The 14,443-nt window shown below is 35.0% G+C and overlaps 1 protein-coding gene across 1 annotated transcript in view; it reads right to left on the bottom strand.

The window, feature by feature from the left end:
• Nucleotides 1-270: 270 nt before the first annotated feature.
• The window catches only part of LOC121427263 (lysophospholipid acyltransferase 5-like), a 29,704-nt gene continuing 15,531 nt past the window's right edge, over nt 271-14,443 (bottom strand). The window contains 8 exon segments of the mRNA XM_041623598.1: nt 271-431; nt 2,605-2,717; nt 3,113-3,207; nt 3,210-3,270; nt 4,394-4,541; nt 4,979-5,145; nt 7,321-7,407; nt 10,062-10,244. Coding sequence (XP_041479532.1) covers nt 407-431; nt 2,605-2,717; nt 3,113-3,207; nt 3,210-3,270; nt 4,394-4,541; nt 4,979-5,145; nt 7,321-7,407; nt 10,062-10,244 — 879 coding nt within the window. The 3' untranslated portion in view covers nt 271-406.

Here is a 14,443-nt window from a genome sequence, read left to right as displayed (position 1 = left end):
CAAATGTACACATTGAACTTGTCCCCTTTGACCTAAGTCACCTGACCCATTAAATCATTGTCCATCACATATTTTTGTACACTGTACTTTAAATTGGAATACATGGACCATGTTACAGATTGATATATCACATGTTTATTTAGTAAACAACTTGAAAAAAAAATGGATGGACAACCCGAAAACTAAAGCAATGTTTCCCAGCTTTTTGCCAGGAACCTTGCTTATAGGAAATGTGTTGATGTGTCAGCTCACATATCAACTTTCATATACTAGCCATACCCTACCTTCTCACCACTCAAGGATGAAAAACAAAATTATAAAGCAGCCAATCATTATATTAACTTCCATAATGATTTGCTGGGAAGAATATAGATGTACATCTTGAGGATCTCCCACGATTCATTCATCATTTTGTCTTTGCATTTTCTTTCCTGGAATGGTAGAAAACAAAAAAGAGGAATAATCAATTGCATGAAAACCCTCTCACTTGTTTCATTTATTGGTAATAATACTGAACACACTGGTTCCCCATCGATTCCATTGAAACCTGCTTTGATTTTGTCAGAACTGGTGCACTGAAGAAAAATAAATGAAAAATCTACACTAGGTTGTAGGGGTCCATTACAGATAACATACAATTATGGTTAGCAAATGGTAACTCCCAGACAGTCTGTGAGTTTGATTGAAACCATGGTAGCTACTATTGGATGTCAAAATTACAATCATAGTATCTTTATGCATCAAATCTTGTAGAATTTCACTATTAATTTTGAACTTTTCCTATATTAAATTTAAACCTTAAATGAAGAAATAAAAAAATGGAAAAGGGATATGCAAGCAGGATTCCTATTTTTTTATAATTCATTAGCCTCTAATGTTATGATTTAAAAAAACAATTTAGTCCCATTCATTACCCCAATATTGATTTGCACAGAATTGGTAGCCCATTTGGGTTTTAATAGTCACAAAAATCATAATATATGTGGCCATGCGTTATGAACATTGGTGTAACGTCACCCAAATCTAATGATAGCACACCTCTCGGTATTAAAATGTCACAACTTTAAAAATGTCCCTATCCATACAAAAGTATTATTTATTTCTGAAAGGAAATTTCATGAGGTTCCAAAAACGGCATAAAAATGAGGTAGGGTGACCTGTTATGACTGAAATGTTTGATTTTTAGGACCCCGATATACTTTATTTCAAACAACCATATTTCATTTTATCAAGATCATTTTGACATGCAAATGTATGTAGTATTCAAATATTTAAAACTTGCATTTGATGATTGGTTTTGACTTTAAATTTCTAATTAATCAAAATTAATTCATGATTCTATGGTGTGTATAGAGGTGTATTGCTATCCAAAATCAAAGGTCTTACCCCCTTGAAAACCGAAGTTATGCATGTTTAACAACCCCATAGAGTCACATGTAATGTGCACCACAACTAGAATCCCTCTATTTTGACCCTTGTTTTATTTGTTATATCGAGTGCAGCATCGCGAATTGATACGCATAAAAGCTGATACTGTTTACCCTACTACAGCTTATACTCATCTTTCAAATGAGACTAATTTAATAACAATACATCTCCATTTGGCGGAAAAATCACATCATAATGAGTTCCTGTGCGAAAAGTTTCATATGACTTGGTGAATATTGTCAGTTAATATTGTCAGTTAATATTCAAGTTCCACACCTTCTGTAAGCTAGGACTTACAGAAGGGAAATGGGGGAATAAAATGATTGAGAAGAGATAGAATCTTTACAACCCTTTCTCCTAGGACTTTGGTGATTTGGATTGGAATAATTGCAATAATGTACATGTATACATGTATGTTTTATAGCTATCTGAGGCAGATATCTCATTTGAATTACTGATAAAAAACTGATAACATTTCTTCAACGCTTAATACACTTTGTTTCTAAACAATTAATATTCCTATCATTATAACCCAGGTCATAGGATCCAGGCATGCCCACACACTATTTATGCCCTGTTTCCACTCCCTGGATAAGACTCTTACAAGAGTTTCAAGACTCAAATGCTAAGCATACTACATAGGCTTTCACATACTACTGGGTATACATTAAACACCTGGGACGAAAGTGGCAAAGTGTGTATTTATGCCTTGCCAAAGAATGCTAGACTGTGTTGGGATTCGAACACTGACTACTTGGTGAGAGTCCAAACTGCTAAATCACAATGCTTCCATATTAAAACTCAAATATTGTGATATATCATGAACCTAAGATCGACTATCCATTGAAGTTTTAATGTCAGAGTACCGAAATTTGACGTCATCAATTTTCCAATATTGCATTTCAGCATTTACTTATACCATATTTGGGTAGAGTATGATGTAATACCAAAATCTGGTGCGAATCTGCTCATGGGGGTCTGAGATATGACCTCATGAATACATTGACTTCAATAGGGCTAATTATCAAAAGTGCTGAAATGCAAAATTTGTTGTCATCATCACTTTGGTACTCTATATCATCTTCATGTCAGTTAACACTCAGTGTGTAAAATTATGCATGAAACAAGGAATTTAATATTAAGATTAAATGAGATTAGGAGTCTTATATAACTTACTCTTTGGATTTTAACTTCTGTGTTTTGAACCAAGGAATGATGACACCAAAAGAGAATATTGGCCAGAGAATCACAAAGAAGATATGTCCAATGTAGTAGACTTCCTTGTAAACCTATTAATGATAATCATGATTACATCAAACACAGGAAAACTATGCAGTATCATGATTGAAACTGAATTTTAACCATGCAAAATATGGAGAAAAAAAATTGCATAATGGCAAGAAGCAACAATACAAAAATACAATAATGCACTGTTAAAAAAATGAACAAAACAGACTTTGAGTGTAGACTGGTATTAAAGATCTGATAGATAGTTCCAGCCAAGTATAGAAGGGATGAGGAAGAGATACTAAATAGAACAAAGACAAACACATACAAAATATAAATAATCCTCAACAAAATAATAATTAATTCATTAAAAATAATAATTACTAAAGTTAGGTTCACAAAGTACTAAAACAGACATTACTAAAAGTATAATGGTAATTATAAAGTACAGACTTACCAAATGTATTTTTGACCATTTAAGTAAGACAAAGCTAACAAGTGGATATCCCATGAAGAGAAGCATACAGAATTTCAATACCACCAATTTGACAGAGACATCAGTCGATGTTGAGAAATATTGTTGAGAATAGGCACTTTGGTAAATAGCTCTGTAGCCTGTTAAAATAAAAATAAAAAATAAAAAGGTACATATATATTGTATAGCATACCCAATGCACATTGAGATAGGTTTTCAGAATTTGAATACACTCCTGGCAAATGTAAAAAAAAATACTATTTCAATAACTTTTCATAACATTTCTCTCAACATGTGCAATAACAATGCAGATTAAATAAACAGTTAAACAGTACAATAATTCATTCCATACATGTACAGGACTTACTGTCTGAAATTTTGGTTAGTAGGCATTTGCCGTTAAAATTATTTTAAAACAAGAGTGTCGCTAGGGCAAGCACATGAATCGCCCACCTGTAACGCGGAAAATTGAGTTATTGGTCAAGCAAGAAAAGTGGAAGGTGGCAACTTGACCTTTGGACCTCAACATCAATAGGCTTCATGATTATATACCGCTTTCAAATTTTGTTGGCACCCCACTATGTTAATAAGTACAGGTATAATGTTATGTGAAAACTAGTCGGCATTTTCAGACTGGATGTCAATAAAAGAAGACATGTCCTTGTGAGTATCTAATGTTTAAATTCTTTTCTTAATTACTGTGGGGGGATAATCATTTGTACAACAAGGCAAACAAAAGACTGCATGTAAAAATGAATGTCAAGTAGTAAATTCTTTTGATACAAAATGACATTAGTCTGTTACACTGCAAATGACATTAGTCTGTTGACTCTATTATAATTATGATGCATATACTGTAGAGCGCTTAGAGACTTCTGACAAAGTAAGTATTAAGTGCTATATTAGCAAGTATAATTATTATTAATTACAGGGCATCCCAGAATAAATCATAACTGTACTTCAGTTTAAGTTGTTGCTAGCATGGTAATAAGTTTGCTTGAGATGAAAGGAAAGATATGCTTCTCTTCTTTCATTTGGAACCCATCACAACATTCATAATGCATGAATTAACTGAGTTAGTACAATAGAATGTGGTACTACCAAAACTTTCATTTGCCCAAGAAAATTATGATTTTGATTATTATCTGTAAATAAAAACGACTTTTGCAAACTGCATGTACATATTTTATTTCCTCGTTGTTCAGGACTTGCATTCCCCTTTTAACACAGAAATATGACAATTTGTTTTACTGATGTACCCACCTGAACATCAAACATGACAATGAAAAACTCAAGGATGAAATTATTGTAGTAACCAATGTGTAGGCCATGCCATGCTGCTAAAAATAGGAGAGACACTATCTGGGAGATATAGCGATTTCCTAGAAACTTCAACCTCTTGTAGACATACCTATAAAGCAAAGTAAACAAGGAAATAATAGGATAATATAAAGCATCTTATTAGAATTCTCTTTGACACAACATTCAAGGGATGACCAGGGGGTGTTTCACAAAGGGACTCAGAGTCATTCTTAAATGCCCAAGTGCATTTAATATGCAACGCGCAATCTATTTGATTAGTATGCGGTAGCGCTTGTCCTCTGATCTGAAGTACGTACATTAAGTCACATTTAAATCTTTGTGAAACATCTCTCTGGAACAATGATACGCAGTGTACACCTTTATTGCAGTTACCAAAACTTAAAATAGGCTTTATGCCTTATTTATCCGACATTATTAAGTAGCCGTTGGAAAATGAGATACAGATTTGAATTTGATAAGAAAAACTACCTCGTGTAATACAATTAAATATAAATGAATGATATAAGATAACATGTATTGACTTACCTCGCTAGCCATGTATTAGTAGAAATGTTGAATGTTGCTACCATGTCTCTAACACTCAAAGCAGTCTCAAATGCTAGAGGTTTAATCCCTGAGCAAGCTGTCCACTTTGCCTTTCCTTCCTTGTCCTTACCTGAATATGCAATGCCACTCAAGATACATACACCTTCCTAAAATAAACAAAATGTAGAGATTTGTTATAAGATAAATCAATGTAGCTACAGTACACACCAATATCATGGAAAAGTCTATCAAACCAAGGTTAAATGCCACTATCATTGTAGATTTAGATTTGGAATTGTAACATAAACTGATATTTTTTAAATCCTGAAATCTAAGCTGAACAAGTTGTGTCTCTAAGGTGAGCACATAATACGTCCGCCTGTAATGCGAAATGGAGTTATTGGTCAAGCAAGAAAAGTGGAAGGTGGCGACTTCACCTTTGACTTTCTGACCTCAACTGTGGAGATCTATGCTAGTATCATACATACCAAATCGTGAGCCTAGGTTAAGTTAAACTGAAGGTAACGCGTTTACAAGGACTGCTGGAGGGTAAGATGAAAATATGTCAGTGTGACCTTGACCTTTGACCTCAAAATCATTAGGCTTCCTGGGATCCCTGCTAGTATCATACACACCAAATTTTATGAGCCTAGGTTAAATCAAAATGAAGTTATCGCATTTACCAGGAAAAGTTAACGGACAGACGGAAGGACATCGAGCGTTATACCATAATACGTCATGTCTAGGACGGGCATATGAAACCATGATAATAAGCTGGTTTTGCAAACCATGAGTCTTGCCTGATTCCATGATCAATAAAATATGCAATATGATTGTTTGATTCCTAAAGACCTTTGACCCCATCATCCTCATTGAAACTCATGTTGTATTATCAAAGGATAAAATGTACCAAGTGTGAACAAAATTGATGCAGAAATAATAAAATGAGAGCAAGTTAAACAAAAATGTAAAAAAGGATGACCATGACCTTATATCATTTGACCTTTTGACATTTGACAGAATCATTCTCATGGACAAATCTGTGATAAAACCTAAGGATCTTTACACCAAAATTTAACATAACTGATGCAAAAATAGAAGCAAGTAAAACAAAAACTTGAAAAAAATTAAGATTTTGGAACAGACTAACAGGAAAATCAATTACAGTGTACACATGTACATGTAGGTCTTTGACAAGCTTTCAGGTGAGACAAATATAAAAGCAAAGAATTATGTAAGAAATTTAATAAAATAAGTGGAGTGCCTCTGGCAGTCTCACCTGCATCGCGGGATTCAATGTAGCAGCAGTGCTGATTTTGAAAACTACTATAAAATAATTCACAAAAAACACCATTCATATAATGATACAATATTACGTTCATTGACAATAAATGACATTTGACCTTGATCATGCAACCTAAGACTTGTCAGTGATATTTGATTACCCCTATATCCACGTTTTATAAACAATATCTATAAACTTTGAAAGTTATGACAGCAATCTAATAATTACCTCCAAAATGGCCAAAGTTCAATGACCTTAAATGACCTTTCACCTTGATCATGTGACCTGAAACTCGCACAGAATGTTCAGTGACAATTGATTACTCTTCTGTCCAAGTTTCATGAATCAGATCCATAAACTTTTAAAGTTATGATGGTAACTCAACAGATACCCCCAACTCAGCCAAAGTTCATTGACCCTAAATGACCTTTGACCTTGGTCATGTGACCCGAAATTCTGGCAGGAAGTTCAGTGATACTTCATTAACCTTATGGCCAAGTTTCATGAATTAGGTCTATATACTTTCTAAGTTATGCTCTCATTTCGAAAACTTAACCTTCGGTTAAGATTTGGTGTTGACGCAACCACCGCCGTCACAAAAGCGGCGCCTACAAAGTCTCACTCTGCTTTGCAGGTGAGACAAAAAACTACAACATAAATAAGAAATTGATTTTTTTACCAGAATTTTTTCAAATACAATAGTTAAGAATGCCTTAAAACATATTTTCACTCAAAATTACCATTCCACTGCAATAGCGTGATTTGCGTCCAAGATCTTAAGGGGGGCACAATAGCGTAAATATCTTTAGTGAATGTATATCATGGGGAAAGATTTCCTACATGTAGGTACAGACATAAATCCTAACGGATTCTTTAACCTATCTACTACCTCTCGTTTAACAATGCTGCCATGTTCACAAATCATTATAAATCAAATACAAAATGTTCATGTCATATTGTATGGCAACATATATGTTTATTATTTTGGTATATTGGAATGTTTTTCCAAAGCTTAGACAGGCTTATTAATTGAAAACAATGATTACTAAAATCTTACAGAAATCAACCAGAATGTCACATATTTGTTGATGGTGAACCTTCCAAATAGACAAATGTAGAAGAGCTTGTACAGGAATGATGATTGCTAAAAGGAGAATGAAAAAAAAAGAAGTGAAAGATCATTATATATTCTTGTTTTTTGCATCCGTTTTCAAACAAGTTTTGTGGTTTTATAAACCAATGACCTTTTTCTCTCTTTTGACATGAACTGATCTACTAGTACCTTGTTATTGCATTTTTTTCCAAAGTGATTTCATCTTGTCTGCCATGACCAAAATTAGGGTCAATATCATATAATGGACCCTAATTTTGGTCATTCTACTTTGAGAACTTTGCTTGCCCAATATGGGCAAGAAGTTTTGGTCTTTACTACAAAACACTTGCCTGACTCTAACTTTTACTTGCCCGGGCAAGTGCTTATGTAGCACCCTGGTCAATATAAATACCAAAATATGTTCATTGATTCTGTTGGTCTATTACTTCTGCTCATCTGAGACTCATGCCAAATGATCAGTGACACTTGATCATCCTTATATTCAAGTTTCATGAAAAAGATACTTTATATGGCATTTCAAAAATTAAGCCTTGGTTAAAAAGTTGACTATGCCAGTGTGATTGGAAAAGCAGGGCCTATGTCTTGCTTCTACTATGCAGGCAAGTCAAAACTTGTCATGGACACAAAATTATTCTTAATGTCATGAAAGAGTATCTTCTCTTAAATAATTCTATTCTATTTTCATATGGCATGTATTTAATCTTGATAAACCAGGAGGTATTCTATGCTGTGATGTACATGTAAGATTAAATGTGCCAAAAATTAATAGCATGACTGCAATGAATGAATCCACATGTCCATGAAGCCGTTATCCTAGAAAACTTGTAGTACAGTCCGACCTCTCTTATCCGGCCTCCCCTTATCCGGATCTATTATCCGAACGCACACTTGCCGAGATTTTTTTTTATTTAATCTAGTACCGGTACGTGAGGAAATGAGCTTTTAATCTAAACTCAATCCTATACGTAAACTCGCTTTGATTACATATATTTCCCGACATAGTCACCCTACACCAAACATATTTTTTATGAAAATTATCTCACCCAAATCACCAATAGAACTTTAGGAAGGATAATTTCCAGTAAATCAGGGTGCAGCGCAAACATTTCATCACGTTTCTCTTTTTGCTTCACGGGAAAAACAACACAAGTCTTGCTAGCTAACTTTAGGCCTCAATACGGAAAGCGCCATCCATCATGTTTTAGCCTACAGTCAGTGTAACAATGGCTGACATTGCGAAGCTGCGATACCCGCCGCGATGATCTAATGTTAAAACTTGGTTTCATCGAGTCATTCTCTTTCTTTCAAGGTATGCTCGATGTATACCTCAGTCATTTTAGCAGGTAAATTATCCAAGAGTTGGCCATCGATCAACTTCATTTTCATAAAAACACTGCCTATAATTTGAATTGACTCTGCAGTGAATATTGTCTTTACCGTACGCCCACTACAATAGTGTAGCTACCGCCGGTGGCCTGGGGAGGCAGCCAGCAGCACAGCTGCATGTATTTGATATTGGGTCTCCCAGATCCGGATAAATCCCTTATCCGGATTGGTGCTGGTCCCAACGTGTCCGGATAAGAGAGGTCGGACTGTAAATTACAAAATACCTAATGTGTTAAATTACCATGAGAATTGGTACATATATTAAGTAGATACATTTAGTATCAATGTTTCATGTATTCCACTACGGTAAATGTCAGAAAGTGGCAAAATGAGTCCAAAAAAATTATCGGACATAACATGGCGTACGGGTATTATTTCCTTTTAAAATGATTTTCACTATTGTTCCTTTAATTTTAAGGGACTTTTGTTTTAGGCAGTTGCCCCCCCCCCCCATCTGTATACCAGTACTGTTGGATAATGACATGTTTGACAATGCTGGCAACTTGGACCCTGGATTCATTCATTGTGGCACAACTTGGACCCTGGATTCATTCATTGTGACACAACTTGGACCCTGGATTCATTCATTGTGACACAACTTGGACCCTGGATTCATTCATTGTGGCACAACTTGGACCCTGGATTCATTCATTGTGACACAACTTGGACCCTGGATTCATTCATTGTGACACAACTTGGACCCTGGATTCATTCATTGTGACACAACTTGGACCCTGGATTCATTCATTGTGATGCAACTTGGACCCTGGATTCATTCATTGTGATGCAACTTGGACCCTGGATTCATTCATTGTGACACAACTTGGACCCTGGATTCATTCATTGTGGCACAACTTGGACCCTGGATTCATTCATTGTGACACAACTTGGACCCTGGATTCATTCATTGTGGCATAACTTGGACCCTGGATTCATTCATTGTGGCACAACTTGGACCCTGGATTCATTCATTGTGATGCAAATTGGACCATGGATTCATTCATTATGATGCAACTTGGACCCTGAATTCATTCATTGTGACACAACTTGGACCCTGAATTCATTCATTGTGACACAACTTGGACCCTGGATTCATTCATTGTGACACAACTTGGACCCTGGATTCATTCATTGTTACACAACTTGGATCCTGGATTCATTCATTGTGACACAACTTGGACCCTGGATTCATTCATTGTGGCACAAATGGCATTACATCAAAGAAAATAGTATCTCATGATTATTCCAGCAAATGTTAAAAGGTACACACTTCAAAACCAAGTAAAATAGAAACCTACAGCAAATTCTTCAGTGACGAGATAAGTAGCAGGAAATGATGGTACAAGTAAGATTTCAATGATGAAGTAAATCATGCCGATTGTTAAGATTCTCATAGCAGGTTGAAGAGTGTCTGAAGGCTTGCCACTTTCATTATCAAGTAGTTTACCATCCATGTAGTCACGGTATTGACGTAAAGGATACTGGGTAAGTACAAAAAACAATGTCGTACACTAGAAGTATCAATAATAGTTAGCAATGTATGAGAACACAATTACCATGCCAACAAAGTACAAAAAAAATCATATTATATCAATCCCGAAATTTATTACAATTTGATTTTTCAATCATTTATAATATTTACTTCAAAATCAATTACAATTTATCCTAAATATGCAAAATTATATCAAGGAAAAAAGCGGATCTTCAACAAATGAATGGCAGGCCAACAAAATTCCTTTTCACATTTACTGTTAATAGATACATTATTTTAAAACCCTAATAGGACTGGGTTATTTGAGATGTATTGAGGACGATGCCCCCCCCCCTACTGATCTCTGCCACCATTCGTGTGATTGAGGACGATGCCCCCCCCTACTGATCTCTGCCACCATTCGTGTGATTGAGGACGATGCCCCCCCTACTGATCTCTGCCACCATTTGTGTGATTGAGGACGATGCCCCCCCCCTACTGATCTCTGCCACCATTCGTGTGATTGAGGACGATGCCCCCCCCCCCCCCTACTGATCTCTGCCACCATTCGTGTGATTGTACCAAACTTTGGCATGCACATTCTTTACCACATAAACTACAAGCCAGTCAAGCCTACAAATGTCAAAAAAATAATCATTTATTCTGCATGTGCAAATTTATTCATAAATATCATTATTTGCATATATTTAAAGGGGTAGTTCACCCTCTAGAAAAGTTTGTGGTAAAAATAGCAGAAAAAATCATATCATATTAGATGGCTCAGAATGGAATACGAGAAATATTTCAAGAGTTTGGGCAAATATTCCACAAAACGCAGATGAGTAATATACATGTACTTCTGGAATTCCATGAAATAAGCCATCCAATATAATTATTATCATTTATCCTACCCCACTCCCCCCCACTCAAAAATAAAGAAGGGAGAAATTTGGTTAAACAAATCATATCAATTATCACATTATGGCATCATTACTTAAATAAAGATAAATTTTGTCGTTGACATGCTACTATAGTTCATTATGACGTCAGTTGGTGCCATTGTGCTCTATGCTGCGAATCGCATTGCTTTCATTGTTGTGTGCATTGTATATTTCACGCATTCGTGCATGCACACGAGACTATTGAATATGGTCTCATATTCAATAGAAAATATTGTACAGGAGCCTATGGAATATTTGTCGGATTTCGGTCTTTTCTAGGGATACACTCTGATAGTGCACAGGCCATTGATGCAGACTAAAATACTCTATATAGATGATTTTAAAAAATATCGAAGGCTTGAGAAATATCTGATAAAGATTAAGAAAGCAGGGTGCGACAACACCAGGGCAAGTGAAAATGACGTGTGGGCAAGCATTTCTCTAGGTTAATTGCCCAATTTGGCAAGTTGCTGTTTTGAAAAAAATAAAATAAAATGACAGTAAATTTCAATAAATTTTGGATAAATCACAACTATTGTCCAATTATCTCTCATACAATATCAAACCAGTGCCAATTTATTGATAACTTATCACCAGGTAACTCTTTCTAAGAATGTCTATGGGGACTACCATCTTACACTCTTATACACTGTATGCATGCACCAATATCTTGCGCAAATTGCTGATGACGAAGGCTGGGGGAACCCATTATTTCGCGGTGTGCGCATCCTCTATACGGTTACACTTCGTAATTCCGAAGGTTCTTTATTCCGAAAACATGCAAATTGCCTATACCTCGATGTTCATTAATCCGAAAATGTAAAAGGATTCGTTAATCCGAACATTTGTGGCGTTATTCCAAAGGTTTGATAATCCGAAAACGAAATAAGGTTCGATGTTCTGAAGATTCATTAATCCGAAAACAAAATAAGGTTCATTAATCCGAAAACGAAATAAGGTTCGTTGCCACAGCGTCACCACTTCCTAAGGTTCACTAGTCCGAAAATGAAATAAGGTTTGTTAATTATTTGGATTTCGGACTAACGAACCTTCGGAATTATGAACCTCATTTCGCTTTCGGATTTCACGAATCTTCGGAATTACAAACCTCAATTCGTTTTCGGACTAACGAACCTTCGGAATAAAAACCTCATTTCGTTTTGGGACAAACAAACCTTCGGAATTTCGAACTTTCGGAAATACGAACCTTTGGAATAATGAACCTTCGGAATATCCGAAGCTTCGTTATTCCGAAGGTTCGGAATTACGAATGTATGCGCCTCTATACATCGGCTCTACGTTATAAGCGAGCCAGCTGCACCAATTCGGCCTAAGTAAATGAGTCGTCAGACTAAAATTGGTAATATTTGTCATCATAATAGGCAGTGACATAATTTTATTGCTCTAAAGGTAGTGTGAGTGAAGCTACTAGTGAAACTTAGTAAGAATTAGCAGATCCATTTCTAAGATGGCAATAAGAACTGATATCATGACTTTCCCGAAAATAAACTTATAGACCTATGTGTGTTTTCTACATTACATGATTCTCATATGTTGTTATTTCTCTTGACCTTTAAAATCGAGTGAAGTTCCATCATAAAAGAATAATTTAGAGCAAAAGAATAGAAAAAGGGCAAGTGATAGAAACATTTTTGTAGAGGCCTGGGAATTTATTAAAATTTTTACTTTGGGATTTGTAATTTCATAAATGAGCAGCTACCCCATATGTTATGTAAAATAAAATGCATGAATTTCATTTTTTTAATGGTTCCTGATGACTTATTCTTGATTTCTTTTCATGATCAGATGTGAAATAATTTGTCTATTGATATCCAGAAGGTACAGTAAAAAACTTTTTCTTTTTTTTTTTAAATGACATTTTATTAGTTTTTTACCATTCACTATGTAGGAATGCTGCTCGCGCATGATGTCACAAATAAAATAATTACAATTCTAAAAACTTTTTAATTTTTTGATGGATTTTTCTAAAACCTTCGGCAACATTTTTAAATTATTTTTTCTGCTTTTTTACAACAAACTTTTTGTCAGGGTGACCTTCTTCTTTAACACCAAATTTTACTTCAAATTTTCACTTTTTCCCCCAGAAGTCATCTTTGTATTCCTATTTTAAGGATAAAGAAAAATTGCAAAACATTTCCCTTATGTATTTATTTGTTTTTTATCTCGAGAGGTTTTCATTGTTTTTTCAATGGAGATTAATACAAACCATTTAACAACTGAATTAAACCCTGAATTGATTAAGCAGAGCAATTAGAATTTTAAAAATTCACCCTTTTCATAAATTTCATCTCCCATAGACTCTCTACACAAAGTATAAAAATGAGCCACTTTTGACATAAAATTGTCTCATAAAAAGTCATGTGGTGTTGCGATGCTGTAGTATCGTAACAAGCGAAATTTGTCTCAAAAGTTGTGGGGTTAAAGCATACACGTGGGCTCTTTCATACAATTCATTCTAAGACCATAAGTGACTTGATTGCAGACCTCAATCTCGTCCATGCTACTAACAAAAGATATTTAATAATATGCTTGCTTTCAAGTTAAATGTGACACACAGTTCCCCTGATAAGGTGATTTCCAAATCCCAATAGCAGTTTAAAAAAATATTGGTTAAATTGCAATACAAATCAGAAAGCTCATGAATAGTTTGTGTTAGAAACAGGACACCAAGCATGTTTACAAATTTAGCACTATGCCCAGAGTCAATTAAAGGAATATACGATTCTTTAAGAAATTCAATATTTGCACGTATTTTAGTGTCCTGTTATCATTGAATCCATGGTTATGGGTGTTTCTGCATGATTTTTGCAGTAAAAAATATTCTTGCTTTCACTCATTAACAGCATAAAGAATCTAAACATTGTTGAGAAACCATTAAAGAGATACTAGTAGTCAACAGTCACAGGGATACAATGTTCTGATGCTTGAGTTTTAAACACTTATTATTCAGATGTTCTATTATCACCCCAGCTGAAAGGGAAGCAGCAAGACTCCTCTCTTTCTTAACAAATCCCATCTCTTGGTTGTTTTCATCTCTACTTTTACCTTCTATTTTTATCATAAGTTTCATCTCTTAGTATCACATAAAATGTGGGAATCTTTTTTTCACAGATAAATGGGAGCTAAACAAATGCTGTTCATCATCATGTCTTGAGATAAAAATTTGTGACTCCCAGCTGCAAAGCTTTGGAAAATTACACAAATTAACTTGCATATCGTGTCAAGTAATATTCAGGAACCTGATATT

This window comes from Lytechinus variegatus, chromosome 14, assembly GCF_018143015.1.
Source record: "Lytechinus variegatus isolate NC3 chromosome 14, Lvar_3.0, whole genome shotgun sequence".
NCBI classification, from domain to species: domain Eukaryota; kingdom Metazoa; phylum Echinodermata; class Echinoidea; order Temnopleuroida; family Toxopneustidae; genus Lytechinus; species Lytechinus variegatus.
Note: the sequence above shows the minus strand (reverse complement) of the source record. Positions and strands in the feature narration are given on the sequence as shown.